Raw genomic sequence first — 21,235 nt, 5'->3', positions numbered from 1 at the left:
TTATCATAAAACCATATCAGAGTGTAATCCTAAAGATCTCGTGTGCGGAAAACATAGTGTGACGCGTTGCGATCGAGCCGACTACTTTCCTTGAAAAAAAAATACCTGAAATCAAAACTAAAAACCGTAAGCATGAAGCTTAGTGAGTTCCCCATATACTACATACCATACAACCCAACTGATCCATACATGCCATACATAGCCAAGAGCTATACATAACCAACATATCCATAATTAAGTAAGGTGCTATGTGCCAAACATAGTCTTGCTAAGGTGCTATGTGCCAAACATAGTCTTGTGGTTGTGTCACGGGCCGCACGTGGTCTTCCTGGTCAAGCGTGGGGCCACTCCTTGGGTCTTACAGATAGGAGCCAAGGGCCACCCCTGGTCTTCATGCAAGTATCACAAAGACAATTATACATACTACTCTACTAGGCTACTCCGCATATAATGTGCCAGGAGCCACCTCCTGGTCTTTCATACACAATGGCATACACTGCGCCAGGAGCCACCTCCTGGTCTTTTATACATATTGCCTAGGGCTAACCCCCGGGTCTTCCTATCATACATAATAACATACTGTGTGCCAGGATCCGCCTCCTGGTCTTTCATGCATAATGCCTAGGGCTAACCCCCGGGTCTTCCTATCATACATAATAACATACAGTATGCCAGGAGCCGCCTCCTGGTCTTTTAGGCATAATGCCTAGAGCTAACCCTCGGGTTTTCTTAGCATACATAAACTAAATGGGCCAGAATTGGTGCCTTAGACCCATACAAATAGTGAGGAGACTCACCTTGCACTGCTTAACTTTGTTTATGATCCTCTGACTGCTGACCGATAACTCTCTAAGCTGTTGCTCCACTAGCTCCACCAGCTACTAATATCAACATACAATTAGTTCCCAAACTGAACCCTAGAAGCCAAACTAAGTCAACTCTGGTCAAAGTCAAAGTCCTGGTCAAAGTCAACCTTCCAGGTCAACCCTACTCGCCGAGTCTGCCTACCGACTCGCCGAGTTCATATGCTGAGAATCCTTTCATTCGTGACTCGACTTGCTGAGTCAGCCCGTGACTCGCCGAGTCTATCGATTTGCGAGTCCTGCACTGTCCAACTCACCGAGTCCCTACTCAACTCACTGATTCGAGTCTTAACTCGAAGGGTTTCGCGTTTCGCGACTTGACTCGTCGAGTCCAAGAACAAACTCATCGAGTCCAAGGCCATCTTCAACAGACTCGCCAAGTTGTTCATCCAACTCGTCGAGTTCATCCCCATCTTCATATTACTCGTTAAGTCCACTCGAAGGACTCGCCAAGTCGCTTCAGTTCTTAATCCATACAGTGGCTTTTCGAGCCATGCTGGGGATTCAAACTGTAGATCCACTCTTCCCATGCCTATTCCTCATGTAAAGTTGCAAACTTTACATGAAACCAAGGAGATATGGGCTTAAAACACTCTAGGGCTAGGGCTTAGGGCAAAGTTGCTTTACGAACACACCAAAAACTGATACTTTATGGGTCTCTAGGCCAAGACACACCTAGAGATGAAGGGATCCATCTTGAGGACGTCCAAATCCCGAAATGCATCATACTTGGTCCAAAATCTCATAAAGAGGGACATGAAGTGATCTAACAATAACAAGACAAGGAGGAAACTTGGTTACCAAAATGAGCAGCAAAAGAGATGAATCTTCTGGATCCACAACCTTCCTCTTGAATCCTCAACTCCTTCTTCTCTTTCTAGGCTTCAAGAACACTCAAAATCCTTCAATATTAGCTCACACACTCAAAGAGAGCACTAGGGTTTTGTGGGATAACTTCTGGACAATGGGGGATACAAATGAGGCTGATAGAAGAGGAATGAGATGCTTAAATAGGGTACAAGTCCCGGAACTAGGGTTTTCCCCGACCCAGACCAGACTCGCCGAGTCAGTCTCCCCGACTTGCCGAGTCGGCCACTTAAGCCGTGACACGGATCACGCTCTGACTCGTCGGGTTCCTCCTTGGACTCGACGAGTTAACCCCCTTGACTTAGGGTTTTCCTTTCCTTTCTTGACCTTTTCTGATTTTGGGTGCTACAAGTCTCCCCCACTTAAACTAAACTTCATCCTCGAAGTTCGCTATGGTCAACTACCTTACCATCTGGTCACCATTTAACCGCTAGGTACACCCTCCGCCCATCCGATCCAAAACTTGAAGATGTCATCTTCAGAATAACCCATTTCCTTACTATCCTTCAGTACAAAACCTGTATCCAACCTGTAATGATACTGATACTCCTGTTACTTACCCTTGATTCGCAAGGGGTTTACCCTTCTAAGGTATGTTTCACAAGCAACAACCTTCCTAATTTCCTCCGAGGACTGATCTTTTGTTGAAACCGCTATTCTGGCCACTCCCAGTGCCGGACATCATACCAATACTCATAGAATAACCCTCATACAATGCTCCATTACTGGGAACTTCACCCAATCGTGAGAATTCAGGCAATCCTTCGGGCAACAGATCCCTCTTTGCTATGTTTAAGGTTCAGACAAGAACGATGTTACCGAGCCAAATCCTTAACTCTAAGATCATTCGATCCTGCGGTGGGCAACTTAGCATCATCCGATCAGCTCACGACTTTTCACACCGGATCCTTACCATCATTCCTGTCTGAAGTCCTGTTGACTCCTATCTGCCTACCGGATGAACCGAGGCCGCCCCACTCCCGACTGATCTATCGTTACCTGGTATATCAGTTTCCCCCATGCTACCTCGGAGATACGGACCCCTCGCCCACTCTCCGCGAACCAAGCTACCAATGAAAGCCACGGCTTACCTGTAGTCTTACGCTACTCCTGGCCTCCAATGACCTACTATCTTCTGGACCCAATCATCACATGGCCCATTCACATCCGAGCGGCTGCCCCGTCGTGAACTTAACTATCTGAGAAACCCGGCCAATGAATCACACACCTGATACATTCGCACCAGTCAATGGGGACCGAGGAATGCTACGGGTCACCCCATAGTCTCACTATACTCGCTCTGCCAACTAGGGAATGCTACGGGCCACCCACATGGTCTTACAAAACTTCGGTGATGCTAGCCATCTAAAGCTATGGGCCACCCCACAGTCTTGCTATACTAGTTCTACGGGCCACACCGCAGTCTTACTAAACTAGTGTTATGGGCCACACCGCAGTCTTACTAAACTAGTGCTACGGGTTACACTGCAGTCGTACTAAACGAGTGCTACGGGCCACACCGCAGTCTTACTATACCAGTGCTACTGGCCACACCGTAGTCTTAATAAACTAGTGCTACGGGCCACACCGTAGTCTTACTAAACCAATGCTATGGGCCACACCGCAGTCTTACCACCCTCCTCTTACTATCTGACCATTGGTGAATGCTACGGCCATCCAGTAGTCTGACAACACCTTTCCACAACGACTGGCTGCTAGCGGATGCTACGACTAACCCATAGTCGAGCATGCGATTCTCACAATTAGCAAGTTTCTGAACTTCCAGTTCACCCTTTCCCCAATTCACACAGCCACTTGGGCCGTCTTCCTTCCCGATAGGAGAGCAAAACGTATCCCGGTTCTAAAACCGATGTTGCTCCCATAACATGATTGCTTCTCCCCCACTTAGCTTTGGCTAAGTCCTTACTACACACGAAAAGCCCGAGGATTTCCATTCCTTCCTCCCTTGCACAATAGGCATGATAACAACCATCACCTTGATGTTGCTAGCGATCCACCACTAGCCCATTCTAAATACCGTACGATTACCGAATACTAGATGAACACCTCTTACATCCCGATTCTGATAATCCCCTGGGCTCCAACTAATGCCCTTAAGGTCCGAATAACTAATGCTTAGAGCAACTCCATCAGTGATAGACCACTTCCCTTGATGCTTACCAAAGCTATCCCAAGTACCAAGACCAAAGCCACCAAACCCTGATAATGGTGGAGGGTTACTCCCTGTACCCTGCCCATCGTCCTCCACGCAACGCTCCTGAATTGCTTTTGGTCATAATCGGGATAATACTAGACACTTCAAACCCGAAGCGAGAGATGACCCTACACTAGCTACTAATAGTTCCTGGTATGCAATTGGCATAAGACAATTCTGAAAGTACAATCCGAATACAAGAAGAGAGATAACTCATACATACTATTACCAGAATTCGGGGTAAGAACAACCCTAATACACATGAAATCCAAAAAGCCATGGATATATACCTGCAACATTCCCTATTGTGATCCAGATCTCCCTCATCTGCCACTGCAAGGCCCTACCCTCTCACCCATCCGCAATCCTCAAAGTTGTCGGGGCAAACGTACTTCCCACTTCTCCCCTCATCGTCGGGTAGTCGGCGTTCTTGTGGCCCACCTGATTGCAGTGAAAACATAATGGGCTTGCCCCTTGTGGGCAGTCCCTGCTAACGTGACCATCACTGCCACACTTGTAGCAGCCTGAACCCCTGGAACGACAAACCCCCTTGTGCCGTTTCCCGCACGTGCTGCACTGACTCCGGCCCTTCCGGTCTGTTATCCACTGATCTGAAGTCGTGGGTCTTTTCCCGAGACCCTCCAAAGTATACACCTGATCCGACTTCCTCAATGTGCTCCAAATCAATCTCCCTTTCCCGTGCCCTGGAAATCATAGAGTCCAAGGTCGGGCATGCTGAGAAGCTGACATGCTCCCGAATATCCGCTCTCAACATGTCATGATAGTGGGTCCTCTGCATCTCATTATCCCCTGCATACTGAGGCACCAATAAGGCCCTCTCCCGAAACTTGGAGGTAATCTCCGCCACCGACTCCGTTGTCTGTCTCATGTATAGGAACTCTTTGGCCAACTGCTGAAGCTCCACCGACGGTGCAAACTCTGCCTTAAACCTGGTCACAAAGTCGGGCCAGGTCATAGCCTCAATGACTGAGGCTCCCAAGGAATCACCAACTGACTCCCACCAGTCTTTGGCTCTATCTCTCAAACATCTCGCCGCAAAGCGGACCTTCGACCCCTCCGGGCAGAAGCTCGTCAGCTGCGCAGACTCGATGTCTGTGATCCATCTCCTAGTAGCAATGGGGTTCTTCACCCCATGAAAATCCGGCGCACTACTCCCTCTGAAGTCCTTGAAGGACAATGTGCGCGTACTCGCCTGGCCAGATGACAAATCGCTCCTGAAAGCTCGGAGGCGTTCCTCCATCAGCTCAACTATCCCTTCCTTGATCGACCCGAAGATGATGGGAGTCGACTCAAGGATGCCTCTGGTGATCTCAGACGCGATGAACTCGTGTAGCCTCTCATCCACTGGTTTGGAGCCTGAACCTGAACCCGATCCCTCTCCTGAACTGCAACTACCGGCCTCTGCTGTAGTACCACCATTCTTCAATACATACATGCAACTATTAGTGATACATATATCTTTAAAGGGATCACATCTATTACAAGTTCCCCGGTCTTGTCTTAGCCTTCCTCAATTCGGGTACAGATCCTCTGCTTTCAGTAGTACGAGCCCATACTACCTTCCACATCTATCTGTACCTTCCTCCAGGACTGCCTCGACTCCACCAGATCCCTTTTACCACTTCTGATCTCTGTTACTCTTATCCTAGGCTTACCCTAGGAAACCTCTAACTCAACTCAAACCAATCCTCAACTGCTGAAGTCCTCCTTGTGATTCCAATTAGCAATCACCTGAATACCATCACATGTGATGAGGCTCAGATAATCCTTCGAGTAGAAGACTCGTCCCTACAACGGTTAGACTCAGACGAGAGCTGCGCAATAGGGCCAAATCTAGCAATATGAGATTATTCAACCCTGATCACATGTGACGTGACGTATTCACCTAATGGCTAACTCCCATCACTCAGAATCCCATAACGCACAAAGCAAGAAGCATTCAGACAAGGGAAAAATCTAACTATAACATATTCAACAATCATAATCTCATATCAAGAATCTGTACTAGCATGCGACATAAGCTCATAAACTCAGGCATAACTTAAACAAGCTATCCTACTACTGTCTAATCAGCACTATCATGCACCTCAAGCACATACAACAGGCACATAAGGCATCCTCCATAGATCCTTAGCCCTAATATAGCATTGCAGTTTTCATAATCATATCATATCACAACATATAACAACATGTATGGGTATCTTGGGAAAACTTACTTGAGCTCGACCGGTCGCGCACATCACACACTTCGTTCTTTCTTAAAACTCTTTACTTAATCTTTTAGAAAACCTTTTCTTTTTTGAAATCCTTTAATCCCTCAATTTGAGTTCAAACACCCCGGAATGTGTGTCCGAATCCCTCAAACCAGGGCTCTGATACCAACTTGTAACATTCCAAAATTTCAGGCCAAAAAATTCATTTTTAAATAAGTTATTACATAAAACCATCAGTATAAAAATATTCATTATAATCTCTCGTGACAAACCAAAGTGTCGGTAATCAAAACATATTATCATAAAACCATATCAGAGTGTAATCCCAAAGATCTCGTGTGCGGAAAACATAGTGTGATGCACTGCGATCGAGCCGACTCAATTCCTTGAAAACAAAATACCTGAAATCAAAACTGAAAACCGTAAGCACGAAGCTTAGTGAGTTCCCCAGATACCACATACCATACAACCCAACTGATCCATACATGCCATACATAGCCAAGAGCCATACATAACCAACATATCCATAATCAAGTAAGGTGCTATGTGCCAAACATAGTCTTGCTAAGGTGCTATGTGCGAAACATAGTCTTGTGGTTGTGCCACGGGCCGCACGTGGTCTTCCTGGTCAAGCATGGGGCCACTCCCTGGGTCTTACAGACAGGAGCCAAGGGCCACACCCTTGTCTTTCATGCAATTATCACAAAGACAACTATACATACTACTCTACTAGGCTACTCCGCATATAGTGTGCCAGGAGCCACCTCCTGGTCTTTCATACACAATGGCATACACTGCGCCAGGAGCCACCTCCTGGTCTTTCATACATATTGCCTAGGGCTAACCCTCGAGTCTTCCTATCATACATAATAACATATTGTGTGCCAGGAGTTGCCTCTTGGTCTTTCATGCATAATGCCTAGGGCTAACCCTCGGGTCTTCCTATCATACATAATAACATACAGTATGCCAGGAGCCACCTCCTGGTCTGTCAGGCATAATGCCTAGGGCTAACCCCCGGGTTTTCTTAGCATACATAAACTAAATGGGCCGACATTGGTGCCTTAGACCCATACAAACAGTGAGGAGACTCACCCCGCACTGCTGAACTTTGATGATGATCCTCTGGCTGCTGATCGACAACTCTCTGAGCCAGTGCTCCATTAGCTCCACCAACTACTAATATCAACATACACTTAGTTCCCAAACTGAACCCTAGAAGCCAAACTAAGTCAACTCTGGTCAAAGTCAAAGTACTGGTCAAAGTCAACCTTCCAGTCAACCCTACTCGCCGAGTCTGCCTATCGACTCGCCGAGTTCATACGCTCAGAATCCTTTCATTCGTGACTCGACTCGCCGAGGCAACCCCTGACTCGTCGAGTCTACCAATTTGCGAGTCCTGCACTGTCCAACTCACTGAGTCCCCACTCAACTCACTGATCCGAGTCTTAACTCGAAGGGTTTGGGTTTTCGCGACTTGACTCGCCGAGTCCAAGAACAAACTCACCGAGTCCAAGGCCATCTTCAACAGACTCGCCGAGTTGTTCATCCAACTCATCGAGTTCAACCCCATCTTCATACTACTCGTTGAGTCCACTCGAAGGACTCGCCGAGTCGCTTCAGTTCTTAATCCATATAGTGGCTTTTCGAGCCATGCTGGGGCTTCAAACTGTAGATCCACTCTTCCTAAGCCTATTCCTCATGTAAAGTTGCAAACTTTACGTGAAACCAAGGAGATATGGGCTTAAAACACTCTAGGGCTAGGGCTTGGGACAAAGTTGCTTTACCAACACACCAAAAACTGATACTTTATGGGTCTCTAGGCCAAGACACACCTAGAGCTGAAGGGATCCATCTTGAGGACGTCCAAATCCCAAAATGCATCATACTTGGTCCAAAATATCATAAAGAGGGACATGAAGTGATCTAACAATAACAAGACAAGGAGGAAACTTGGTTACCAAAATGAGCAGCAAAAGAGATGAATCTTCTGGATCCATAACCTTCCTCTTGAATCCTCAACTCCTTCTTCTCCTTTTAGGCTTCAAGAACACTCAAAATCCTTCAATATTAGCTCACACACTCAAAGAGAGTAGTAGGGTTTTGTGGGATAACTTTTGGATAATGGGGGATACAAATGAGGCTGATAGAAGAGGAATGAGATGCTTAAATAGGGTACAAGTACCGGAACTAGGGTTTTCCCCAACCCATACCAGACTCGCCGAGTCGGCCACTTAAGCCGCGACACGGATCACGCTCTGACTCGTCGAGTTCCTCCTTGGACTTGACGAGTTAATCCCCTTGACTTAGGGTTTTCCTTTCATTTCTTGACCTTTCTGATTTCGGGTGCTACAACATCCCTTCACCATGATTATGTGCTCTTACATTGCGACAACGGTATTCAGATCTCAACGTTCCTATCAACACATCTGATGACGAGGTATTTTGTAACACTTAGAATCCAGAAGACCCGAAAAGGAAAGAAAACCCTAAGTGAAGGGGTCAAATCGTCGAGTCTAAGGAGGAACTCGATGATTCAGAGCGGGTTCCATGTCGCGGATTAAGTGACCAACTCGGCGAGTCGGCAGTGGACTTGGTGAGTCTGGTCTGGGTTTGGACCCTAATTCTGGGACTTGGTGCCCTATTTAAGCATCCTATTCTCCTCCATAGGGTTTCAGTTGTGGCCTATTTAGTCCAAAACTTGAAACCCTAGCCACCCAACTCCATTGTTGAGCTAGTTCTTGCCTTGAGAGTGAATTGAAGCTTGGAGAAGGAAGAAGGACCTTGGTGGTGCAAGAAGAAGCTATAGATCCAGGGTTGGGGTAGTATTGCAGATCATTTGGAGGTATAAAGCTTATACCTTGGCTGCTAATAATCTAGATTCCCTTTCTAGCTTGTATTTTCCCCCTTTTTGGGTCATTTCCAAGGCCAATCTGAGTATTGAGCCTTTGAGGACGAAAATGACTTTAGATCTGGGCATTTCTGAGCTTGAGGAGCTCTGAGTGGGTAGCTTTATCCAGCTATGGCTCCATTTCATGTCCTAGACTTTCATTTTAGCTTGGATTAGGAGTTTTAGCTCCATAACACCTTTCATGCATGTAAAGTTAGCAAATTTACATGTAATGCTGGCATTAGAAGTCCAGATCTATGGGTTGATGGTGTTGGAATGGATTGTAATCGGCAGAATAGAGATGTCACAAAGTGGACTCGACGAGTTGGGTCGCAAACCCAAACCCTTCTGTTTGTGATTTGGATCAGTGAGTGGAGCTAGTAAAGGATTCAACCAGTTTGGGTCCGTAATGGGCCTGAAGATCATAGTACTCGACGAGTTGAAGATGAACTCGGAGAGTCCAAGACAATCTTCTTAGTTATGAAGATGAACTCGACGAGTTCAAGGATGAACTCGGCGAGTCGGTTGAAGATAGTTCCGAAGTGTTAGATGAAGGAAAACTCATCGAGTTCTCGCTAGACTCGACAAGTAGAGTCGTGGTTATTGTGGGACTTGAGGAGCATGGACTCGGCGAGTTGGCAGAACAACTCGACGAGTCGAGTCAACTGGAATGTTGAATTTGACCAGGACTTTGACCAAAGCTGACTTAGTTGGCTTCTTGAGGACAGTTAGGCTAAATATTGCTATTTTTGGTATTGGTAGCTCGGGGAGTTAGAGGAGCAGCAATTCAGAGAGTTGTTAGATAACAGCCAGAGGGTTATCAGCAATTTCAGCAATTCAAGGTGAGTTTCCTCACTGTGTGCATGGGTCTACGGCCACAATGCCGGCCCATTACGTTAATGCTCGTGTTTATGCTTATGTATAGAAGGAAGACCCGGGGGTTAGCCCTAGGCACTTATTGGTATATGTTCCGGGTTACGACCTGATGCCGGGCGAGGCTCGAGGAATGTTAGGATGCTAGAGGTCCTTATGATTCTTGTATGTGTCGGTATGATAGGATCCGGACCGAGGGTCCGATGTCGGGGTAAGCCCGAAGCACATTAGATAATAGTATGCTTCCGGGCTGGGGGTCCGATGTCGGGGTATTCCCGAGGAAGATTCCTATGTAGTGTGTTAGCTTATACTAGTTATTTTCGTGATGCTTGTATGTGCCTGGTAAGGGGGTGAGTGTGGGCGAGGTCCTGTATCTCATCACTAGCTGAGTATGGATGAGGTTCCATATCTCGATATTAGTAGAGCAGGGGCGAGGCCCGTGCTAGGAAGGACGTGAGCATGGGCGAGGGCCCGTATCTCACTACTAGTATGGATGTGGACGGGGCTCCACTACTTCACTAGCAGACAGGGGCGGCGCCCAAGTTAGGCGAGGACTTAGAGTAGGGTATGGTTAGGGAATGTTTATGTATGTTTCAGTATGCTACTTAATCGTATGTATGTGTATGGCGGGCGAGGCCCAGAGTCAGGTGGGGCCTAAAGGGAACATATCTGTATACCGGGCGAAGCTCGATGCCAGGTGGGACCTGATGCCAGGCGGGGCCTGATGACGGACAGGGTCCGATGGCGGGCGAGGCCTAATGCAGCGGGCGGGGGCCCAATATGTGATTATGTGCTCACAATTGTTATGGCATGTTTGGATCAATTAATATGTATGGTATGTGGTAGGTTGGGGAACTCACTAAGCTTCGTGCTTACGGTTTTCAGTTTTGGTTTCAGGTACCTCTGATAGCGGAAAAAAGAGCTCGGGATGATCGCATAACACACCAAGAAGTTTAGCCTGGGATGTCATTTGGGAAAAATACTCTGATTTGTCATATAACCATTTTTAGTATGTGTGAAATGATTTAATGCTATGGTTTAGTAATGTTTTTTTTAAAGAAATTTTTTGTCATGATTTTTGGGATGTTACATATTTATTTATTTTATTAATTTTGAAGAGAATTTTCCAAATGAAAGTGATTTTAGGGAGCTACATAGCATACAAGAATGGTGGAAACGAGTTTACATGTTGGGATCGTTAAAAAAAATGCATGTAACATAACCTGTTAGGATTGATGTTGTTTATTGGTTTAGGCACCAATACACATATGGTCAGACTAAGTAAGGGTGAAGTTGAGATGGATATCCTTGGCCCTAGATTCATCAATAAACCAACAAACGACCTGTAAAAATCAAGCATAAACAATTAGACAAAAATCAATAGGTTAGCTATTGACGAAAGAACAAAATTAGGTTAAAGTTGAATTAGGACACCCAAGAAAATCCAATACAACTTGGTACTCATAATTGGTCACCGAGACGAGCTTGCTTCCTACAATCCCTTTAATAACAGAAGGATGGGAAAACTAGTTGCAACGATAACGTCAGATGAGACGGAGTACCTACGTGCAAAGTACATGCGGATATGAGTGGAGAAACAGACGGGCAACGAAGAAACCGATGAACTCGGGGGTTATCCGATGGATCGTTGGTGGTTCGGTAGCATTGTTCATAAATAGCATGGGTATTAATATACTTATATAATTTCGTTACAATAAACAGAATAAATATAATCTAATTGGAAAGAATAAATTAAATCACTCAATAAACATTTTATTAGCGAAAAATAAAATAAATATTGAATCCATCCCCCGCCTCTCTCTCTCTCTCTCTTTCTCTCTCTGATATTTCCTCATCGTTTGAATCTCTACGTTTTCTCTCTCATCATTGTCACGAGACGTTCATCACGCGCACACAAATCGTTGTGCAGTTTGATTCTCTCTCCGTTACTGGTGGATTGAAATCTCATTTTTAGGAATAAATGAAACTCTTCTTGTTTGGATATAGAGATTCAATTTGTTATCAGCCGTGAAGTACTCGGATCCAAGTGGTGGTTAGTTCACTTGTGTCGGCATCTGGCTTCAATTTAGGATTCGGGAGGGTTTAGGTGAGTCTTGAGTATTTCTTGAAGTTTATCTATGAGATTTGTCGCTGCTAGATTTCTGCAAATCGAATTCAAGTTGAATGATCAAATTTGCATTTCGAGGGTTACATTTGATCTGTAATTTTATGTTATGATGTCCATAGTTGGCGGTGAAATTTCTGATTAGTAATCTGGGTATTGAATGATCTAATTGTGTTATGAATTCTCTATTTTTGATGATTTTAATGTGCTTGGAGTTTGTAAGAAATGCTCGTGCCTTGTGAAGATTTCATCATATTTAATGGTTAAAAATAAAATGTCCAATTATGGAATGTGGCTAGCCCTGTAATCGTCTTGTGCAATGGCGATGATGCTATAATAGATAGCAGAATCTGTAGTGATTATCTGGCGAGAAACTCCTTAGTGCCCTGGGCTGATGTTCTATCTGTTTTGGAGTTACTAGTTTCAACTAGAGCTCCAGTCTGCTACGCCCTTTTTCATTTTAGATGTCTACTTTTTTTGTTGATAAGATGGTGAAGAGAATGTGATATCTAAGGTAATAGAATGGGTAACTTCATCTACCCATGTGTTGTATGTTTATGACGTAAAAGTCATGGTGCTTTATGTTGATCACATACAAGGGTGTACTTCTGAGTGAGGATTTGAAGCCGGAATTTGTAAAATGCAAGAAGAAAGTTCATCATCTCTCACTCTTTTCTATGTTTCTATCCTTACAACCCATGCTCTGCAATATTGTGTAGAACAGCTGTTTTTTCTGCAGACTGTATCTTGTTTCTGTCAATTGTGAATATTCTTTTGCATCTTAGTATTTTACCATGTTTGCTCCAGATCTATTAAGAAACTATCTTACTTAAAGCAGCAAAGTATTAGTTATTATTGCAAATTGTTCACTGTACTTTCTTCATCATACTACTGTCAGCAGCTGTTGATTGGATTCCATATTTCCATAATACAGTTATTTTTGTTACCAACTTTGATCATTCAACTTAGTGAAATCGATGCAAGGTTAACCCCATTATTGTCTATTGCAGGTCATATGGTGTTAAACTATGGGGCTTAAATGAAGAAATTGTTCTAGTAAACGGGCTTATATTCAAACATGGTGCAAAAAAGGTCTTTTAGGGGATAAACAGGGATGTGTTGTTAATTTGCTTCATCTATTGATGAACATGGAAGAGGCACGTGATGAATTAGGGACCTCAGAGCAAGGGGCTTCTAGTAATGCATGGTGGTCTTCAGAGCTAATTGATAAATTTGAATCTGCTTCATTGGACTCGAAAAAAGAAACTCTAACTCATAGAAGATCTATGAGCAGCAGTACATATGATAGTTTTCTATCTCAATCTCAGTCAGCATCACAAATTCTTTGGCGTACTGGAGTGCTTTCTGAACCTATTCCAAATGGTTTCTACTCAATCATTCATGTAAGTACTTACACTTTGTTGATTCATGTAGATGTTTAATTTGGTTAACACGCTCTAGTAGTTGAAGGTTACAGCTTCATAAGTTTCTTGGATCTGTTACCTTAAAGCTGAAGCATGTATGCTATGCTCTTTATAAAGGAGTTGAGATCATATCTAAAAAAAGCACATGGAAATGAGGCATTTTGCATAACAAACTTTGGTGTTTTTTTTTTCACATCTGTTTAGACATCTCTTCTCACTATGTACATCTTTTGTTTCATAACCAGTTGCCAATCCATTCATTATAGTTCCAGAAAGTTAATATGAGAACCCTTTGAATATGAGATAATCAGATAACATTTAACTTGATTTCTAATGCTCATATTTGCTAACTTTGTAGACACTGAAAATGACAAAGAACTCCTCTGTATTGGATCTTTGATAAAATTTTCTCTAAAGCTTAAGTGGTGTGCTTGGTTGCCTAATTATGGAGCTGGAAAACGTGTAGACCCATTTGAGGGATTTAGTGTGAATCATCTTAAAAATATCAATACCACAGTTGTAGTTTCCATTAAAGAAAACATCAAATCTTGCTCTCTTTATCTATGATAGCTCACAGAGTTCAAACATAAGTCACACTTTTCTTCCTTTGCCTCATGAATAGCTGTAACTTGGTAGTTTTGCTGCAAATCTGCCCCTTTTGGTGAACAAGTGAAATTACTTTACAGCAGACATATGTCTTAAAGGGTTAAAGTCATCTTTCTAGATGAAGTTGTATGGCATTAATTGATTTATAATATGTACAGGATAAGAGGCTCAAGGATCTTTTTGATGATATTCCTACCTTGGAGGAGCTCCATGATTTAGAACTTGAGGGTGTGAAAGCTGATATCATACTTGTTGATTCCCAAAAAGACAAGAAGCTTTCCATGCTAAAGCAACTAATTTCCACACTAGTGAAAGGTCTGAACTCAAATCCTGCAGCCATTATCAAAAAGATTGCTGGACTGGTGAGTTATGGAATTCGCTTTCTCTTCCACCTTCTATTGATTAAATTCTTTTCACTTTTCTGTTTGTTGATTGAATTGTTTTGTATGAAAATTACTGTAATATCTTTAATGCCTACGATATTGTATCACATCTATACTTATAAGGGAAACACTATGGGCTTGTAGGTTGTATTTTATCAAAGATTATGAAACTAATTAATATGCTTCAGTATTCAAGACCATATTTTGCATATAGATTAAATACAACTATACAAGAAATAGCAACATAAGTCCATTGATTTGTTTCATATATAATCTAACTTCCTTTTTTTAGTATTACAACACTGTTCTTGAAAAATCCATGTAATCAGGTGGATATTTCAAACTACAATATCCTCATAAGAATTAAAAAGTCTAATGCTATAATTATGTATCTTTTTCAAGGTACAATGCTTTTATAAGAAATGTTTTTGGAAGTACAATGTTGTAAATTGTAATAGAAAGATTTGAAACCAACAAATAAACGATTTTCATTATTTTGTGTACAGGTGTCAGATTTCTATAAGAGACCACAGTTTGACAGCCCACTTAAAGCTACACTTGAGGATACTTCTAATGTCCCTGGCAGTCGTGGGGTCCACTTGCTGGGGCATATAAAAAATGGTTCATGTCGTCCTCGAGCAATACTCTTTAAAGTTCTTGCTGATACTGTAGGTTTTGAAAGTAGACTGGTAGTGGTAAGTACTAATATTTGCTACACATCTATACCCCTCACAGACTAAATTACAAAAACGTCCCCGTAGTTTATCTTTATCTTTCTTTTGGATATGGTCTGATAGCGTTATATTTTCAACTTTGTCATTCGGTTTTACAACATTGCCAACCTGGAGTTAGTGTGTGTCATGTGCGTTGCACACAAGGGTAAATAAGTCTTTTTCCTTTTTTTTTTTTTTTTTTTGTCTCTTTTGCAACTCTTAAGTGGTCAATCTTTGTAGTTATTTATCATTTTTTAACTTTCTGCTGACCAATCAAGAGGTGTTAAACAGAGAGAATAGGAAAAAGACATATTTACCCTCATGTGCAACACAACTGACAGAGTCACGTGACGAAACTATGTTTCCTGGACAAAAAAGTTAAAAAACTCAAACTATTGGACCATATCGAAAAAACGCATAAACCACAGGGACGATACTTGTAATTTAGTCTTGTATTATATCATCTAGTTTGATTTTCCGGACATTTAACTTTATGTTTGATTTATAGGGAATACCTAATGAAGGAGTTGGTGAATGTGTAGATTCATATAAGCATATGTCTGTAGTAGTTGTTCTGAATTCTGTAGAACTACTTGTTGACCTAATGCGATTTCCTGGTCAACTCATACCCCGGTCAACCAAGGCAATATTCATGTCCCATATTTCTGCAGCTGGAGAAAGTGATTCTGCAGAAAATGACTCATGTGATTCACCACTAGAACCAAACAGCCCTTTATATGGGTTTTCAGAGAGGATAGACAACGAGAGGTTATGTCCTTTTATTCCCATACATATTCTATTTTTCTGAAATAAAGTACCAGTATTTATTTATTTATTTATTTAGTCATTACTGCAGTTCTGAGAAAGATGACAATCTTCATTACCAGAGGAGATTGGATTTATCTTTGAATGTTCCTGGACCTTCATTGAGGAATAAAATGATGCGTTCTGCATCCTCCATTGATGGGAAATGGAGGTACACTTTGACTTTGTCCTAATGTTAATAAGTTTTCTTTGACTGTGGATTCTATTTTTGTTTGTTTCATTAAACAGCAAATGAAATTTATTAATTACCTATAAAACTATTCTAGCTTTGTAATTAATAGCTCTTACATTTTTCCCTATACATCAGTATATCCCATAGTGAACCAGATATTGCTGCTTCATTTTGGCGAAGGAGCCGGAGGAAGGTGATAAATGAACCAAGGACTGCAAGTTCAAGGTGATCCTCATGTCTCATGCTATGTGGTTTTATAATTATTCATGTGATTATAGACAACCTTTTGAAAAAAGATAGCATTCTCAACAAAATAGAGTATAACCTTGTCAATATTTTTCAGAAACTGTTATATTTAGTGTATCACACATAGGTGCGACATGGTCTTATAAGTGGCTGTATATGTTGGAGTTCCCCTTCTCTCCACAAAGGGCTCTTTTGGAGAGACAATCTTGGGCTCCATATATATATATTTACACTGTACAACATTGTACTTTGAAAAATCTACCCAATTATAGCAATGTCATGCATACACAAAGCAATTTTCATTGCTATAAACGGGCAGAATTTTCCAAATACAGTCTCCTAAGTCCTAATAAGTAAATTTTTTAAAAGTGCAATGCTATATTTGAGTACAATTTTCAAAGTACACTGTCTTACTAAGAAAAAAATGATGCTGTAGTAAACAAATAAATGGAAGTATGGTACTATTTCTTGCATTTAGCCCTTATTTATTGATTAAACAAAAGACAAAGACTATATGATACTTATGGTTAAGAGATCTAAAACATATGTCAACCTCAGAGTCTATATATAGTCTTTCTGTAAAAAACAAAAATATGCCTCAGTAATATCATGTTTTCCTTCATATTAACTTGTTTATTAATGTCTATGCTTCCATAATAATTTGATACTCTATTACGTGACTGATTTTTATATCTGTATTGGATATTGCAGTCCAGAGCATCCTTCCTTGAGAGCACGTGGCCGATCCATGCTTGGTGGTGATAGAAGATCATTCAGAGAGTATCCTGATGATGTTGGTCCATCGAGGTAAACTTATGAGACATGCACATCTTTATATCTTTACCTTTATAGCATGTTTAGACTTAAAAAGACTATTGCCCTTGAGTTTTAGTAAGTATATTTCTAGAAATTTCCAAGTCTACATTTGTTACACGGGACTGGGCTGGACTTGACAAACTTTTTACAGTTCTTTGATAATGAGGATGAGGGCATTTACGTCTTTTGCACAAAAACTTGTAATATAGCCTGAAACAAATCAAAATATGCCATCAAAAAACACTTGATAATATACAATAAAAACCTTCAAGCATTTGTTCATTGTTCTGTAAGTTTACAGTATCTTTGTTATAGCAGTTGTATATCTAATTATGTATGCAACATACTTTGTTTTCATGAAGTGACACTTATAAAATTTCACTCTAGAGTATCATACATCAATAAAGAAAACTATTCACAGTGTATTTTAAATCTGTGTACCTACAGATCAGAAGGCACATCAACGTCTGAACATCGTAGAAACCGAAGAAGAAGCATTAGTATTACTCCAGAAATTGGCGATGACATCGTAAGGTTGATATTTTCTAATTTTTAACTTTTATGTTTTAGTTACTTCATTTATCATGTTTCCTTGATAAGTTGAAGTATTCAATGAGATCTTTATCAAGTATATTAGTACAGAAAACACTTAGAAAGGTTAATTTTTGCATAACCCTATTACAGCATTCTACTAGCTCTGTGATATTGTTTATGAATTGTGATAGTTTTCTTTTGCATAATGATTGAAGATACATAAAAAGAAGTTAGAAAGCATAACATTTTTTTTTCTTGAAGGCAACATAACATGGTGTTCTTTTCTTTTTTACTTGTATTAACATTCAGGGCTGTACGTGCAATGAATGAAACATTAAAACAGAATCGACTAATGAGAGAACAGGTGGACACTCGGTTGCAGAATCCAGAACTTAAGAAAGATGTAAGTGTTAGTGTTTGTAAGATGTGAAAAAGGGTTGATGAGTCTGTAATGTTTGTTGTTAATAAATGTGTTGTGATGGTTTAGGAGGCTGATGAGAATGATGGAAGATCTTTATATAGTCTTGAAAGGGAGAGGGAGGGTGAGGCTTCTCAAAAGGCAATGTCATTACCTACATCACCTCATGAATTCAGGCATCCAGCTTCCGGAAGACCTGCTATTCCAGATGGTGATGAAACAGTCTCAACATGGAACAAAATTCTGGATTCACCCATGTTTCAAAATAAGCCTCTTCTACCTTATCAAGAATGGAACATTGATTTCTCAGAACTTACTGTTGGCACCAGAGTTGGAATTGGTATGTACTATCTATGTACCCTTTTTTATGTATAAATATAATTATTCCCAAAATATCCCTCTATCTCAATAACTTGACTTTACTCCATGCCACTGAATCAGCTATATATGAGTAAGGTAGCATTTGGTATGTAGTAATTGGCATCGGGATGGAATAGAGTATAACAATGAAAGAGAATTTTTTTTGTCGTTCCTCAAGAAATTTGATTCCTTCCATTTGTAGATTTTCATTCCTTGGGTGATGTTTTTTTTTTTTTTTTTTAATTCATTCATGGAATAGAATGGAAAGTACAATTTAGCCTACTTTCTTTGTTAAGCTTTAGTAACACATGCTTCAAAACAATTTAAAACTGTAATGACTTGTTTTTAAAATATAGCTACAAAATGTCTAGTTTCTATAATGATCTTATTTGGGATTTTCTTGTTCCTTTGTTTTGGTTGCTTATTTGTCGTACAATATTTATGGTGTTCTAGTTTATGTACAAGCATATGGAAACCTGCAAAACTATTATCAAGTGATAAATAAGAATGTTATTGTAACTGCTGTTCTTGATCTCTGTTATCCAGGATTCTTTGGGGAAGTTTTTCGTGGCATTTGGAATGGAACAGAAGTAGCAATAAAAGTTTTTCTTGAACAGGATCTTACAGCTGAGAACATGGAAGATTTCTGCAATGAGATTTCCATCCTCAGGTACCTTACCTATCTGTTTGATGTTTCTACATGTGTCAATGGGACACAATCTGCAGTTTTTGTCCCACTCTCACCCTATAATAATATGGAACAGGGTGGGACAATTTCTCTTGTTCTCTTGTCTGTGCAAAAGACGAGAATGCCCTCCTTCTCCTCATCTATGTAATAGCCCTACAGAGGCTAACAGTTAAAGATTTATATGCTTCTAACTCCTTCATTTCCTTCCTTTTGTTTTTTAACAGTCGCCTTCGACATCCAAATGGTATGTCTTTGTCTCCTTTTGCATCTTTTTTTTTTTCTTTCCGAAATATTGTTGCATTCTGACTCTAAACTACTAGAAAAGCCTAATTGAAGAAGGTACCATACAACTGGTTTTGTTTAATATGTGAAGTAACAAGCGTGTATGTAGAGTTTGTTTAAACACCAAGTTGACATTTTTTTTTTCTTCTTCAAGCAATTAAAGTTATTGGAGTAAAAAAATGGTTTGTGTTTTGATTTGGTCAGTTATATTGTTTCTTGGTGCGTGCACAAGGCCTCCACGCTTATCAATGGTGACGGAATATATGGAGATGGGATCTTTGTATTACTTGATCCATTTAAGTGGTCAGAAGAAGAAACTCAGCTGGCGAAGAAGACTTAAAATGCTTCGTGATATATGCAGGTTAGTGTACATTTTTTTTTTTTTTTTTTTGTAAATTAAAAATTGATTTTATATAATTAGATAATGTGGAGTTGATGTTATTGTAATTGGTGTTTTGCATGTGATAAGAGGGTTGATGTGCATTCACCGAATGAAAATAGCTCACCGCGACATAAAAAGTGCAAATTGTCTTGTGAACAAGCATTGGACAGTAAAGATATGTGATTTTGGGCTTTCAAGAATGATGACAGAATCACCTGTCAAAGATTCCACGTCAGCAGGCACCCCTGAATGGATGGCTCCAGAACTAATCCGAAACGAACCTTTCACTGAAAAATGTGACATTTTTAGCCTCGGTGTCATCATGTGGGAGTTATGCACTCTCAATAGGCCATGGGAAGGTTTGCCACCTGAGAGGGTAAGCCCCAGCCCCAGCCCCTCCTTCATTATTACTTTTTCTCATGTTGTGCAAAAGACGTGAATGCCCTCCTCTTCTCTTCTCTTCTTTTTTAGGTTGTGTATTCTGTTGCCAATGAAGGCTCACGGTTGGAGATCCCTGAAGGTCCGCTTGGCAAGCTCATTGCTGGTATCTTTCTCTTCTTTTATTCCTTCTTATATCTTCCAGACTTTTAACATTAATCATCTAAAAACACAGAAAAACACTTGTACTTTTACCATTTTTTATCAATTTAGCCAACAAATTGCTATTGTTTTTTATGTTTATCATAATAATAGCCGAGTGTGGCTAAATCCATAAATATTGTAAAGAACAGTCTTTTTTTTTTTTTTTGGTAATTTGCCGATTTACTTCTAAGTTGTTTTTTACAACTTGTATAACCAGGGAAAATGCTTTAATAAAAAACAGTGTATAATGATTTAAACACTACAGAAAATGGTTTGAGTGTTTGAGATAATAAATTGATACTTATGTAATATACACCGTTTCATAAAATGAGTAGAAAACACAGGGAAGCTTATTTTAGTTGATTTTTGCAGATTGCTGGGCAGAACCAGCCGAGCGACCAAGCTGCGAGGACATTTTGGCTCGTTTGCTAGACTGCGAATACGCCCTCTGTTGAGAGAATCATCACATCGTATCATTTCATATCATATATCAAACTTAAACAACAAAGACATACTACTAGTAGAGAGGTTTACAAAATATTATCGGCTCCACTACTTTTGACTTCTGTATAAATCCAGTTATTTGGAACAATACTATTCCTGCCTTTCCTTTCTCAATCATACAACTCTCTTTCAAGACTCACTTGACTTGCTAACATCTGTTCTGTTATTCTCCCAAATTTTACTTCTACTTTACAAACCTTTTTTTTCAACATATATTTTGGAACTAATGATTT

General features: G+C 40.8%; 1 protein-coding gene across 2 annotated transcripts; it reads left to right on the top strand.

The window, feature by feature from the left end:
- The first annotated feature begins 11,755 nt into the window (after nucleotides 1-11,755).
- On the top strand, nucleotides 11,756-21,141 carry LOC145011006 (uncharacterized). 2 transcript variants are annotated; one of them, XM_078969614.1, is made up of 17 exons: nucleotides 11,756-12,049; nucleotides 13,078-13,470; nucleotides 14,256-14,459; nucleotides 14,987-15,175; nucleotides 15,702-15,961; nucleotides 16,050-16,169; nucleotides 16,326-16,415; nucleotides 17,148-17,243; nucleotides 17,700-17,786; nucleotides 18,096-18,189; nucleotides 18,274-18,544; nucleotides 19,111-19,234; nucleotides 19,477-19,496; nucleotides 19,739-19,895; nucleotides 20,004-20,292; nucleotides 20,388-20,460; nucleotides 20,871-21,141. In XM_078969614.1, the coding sequence occupies exons 2-17, from the start codon at nucleotides 13,210-13,212 to the stop codon at nucleotides 20,951-20,953; spliced, it is 2,418 nt and encodes an 805-aa protein (XP_078825740.1). In that variant the 5' UTR covers nucleotides 11,756-12,049; nucleotides 13,078-13,209; the 3' UTR covers nucleotides 20,954-21,141. The 2 variants fall into 2 exon arrangements, with proteins under 2 accessions (XP_078825740.1, XP_078825738.1); XM_078969612.1 differs by having other exon boundaries at nucleotides 16,038-16,169.
- The last annotated feature ends 94 nt before the right edge of the window (nucleotides 21,142-21,235 follow it).

Source organism: Lactuca saligna, chromosome 8 (assembly GCF_052625555.1).
Source record: "Lactuca saligna cultivar CGN05327 chromosome 8, ASM5262555v1, whole genome shotgun sequence".
In the NCBI taxonomy this organism is placed as follows: Eukaryota; Viridiplantae; Streptophyta; class Magnoliopsida; order Asterales; family Asteraceae; genus Lactuca; species Lactuca saligna.
This window is presented reverse-complemented; position numbering and strand designations above follow the sequence as displayed.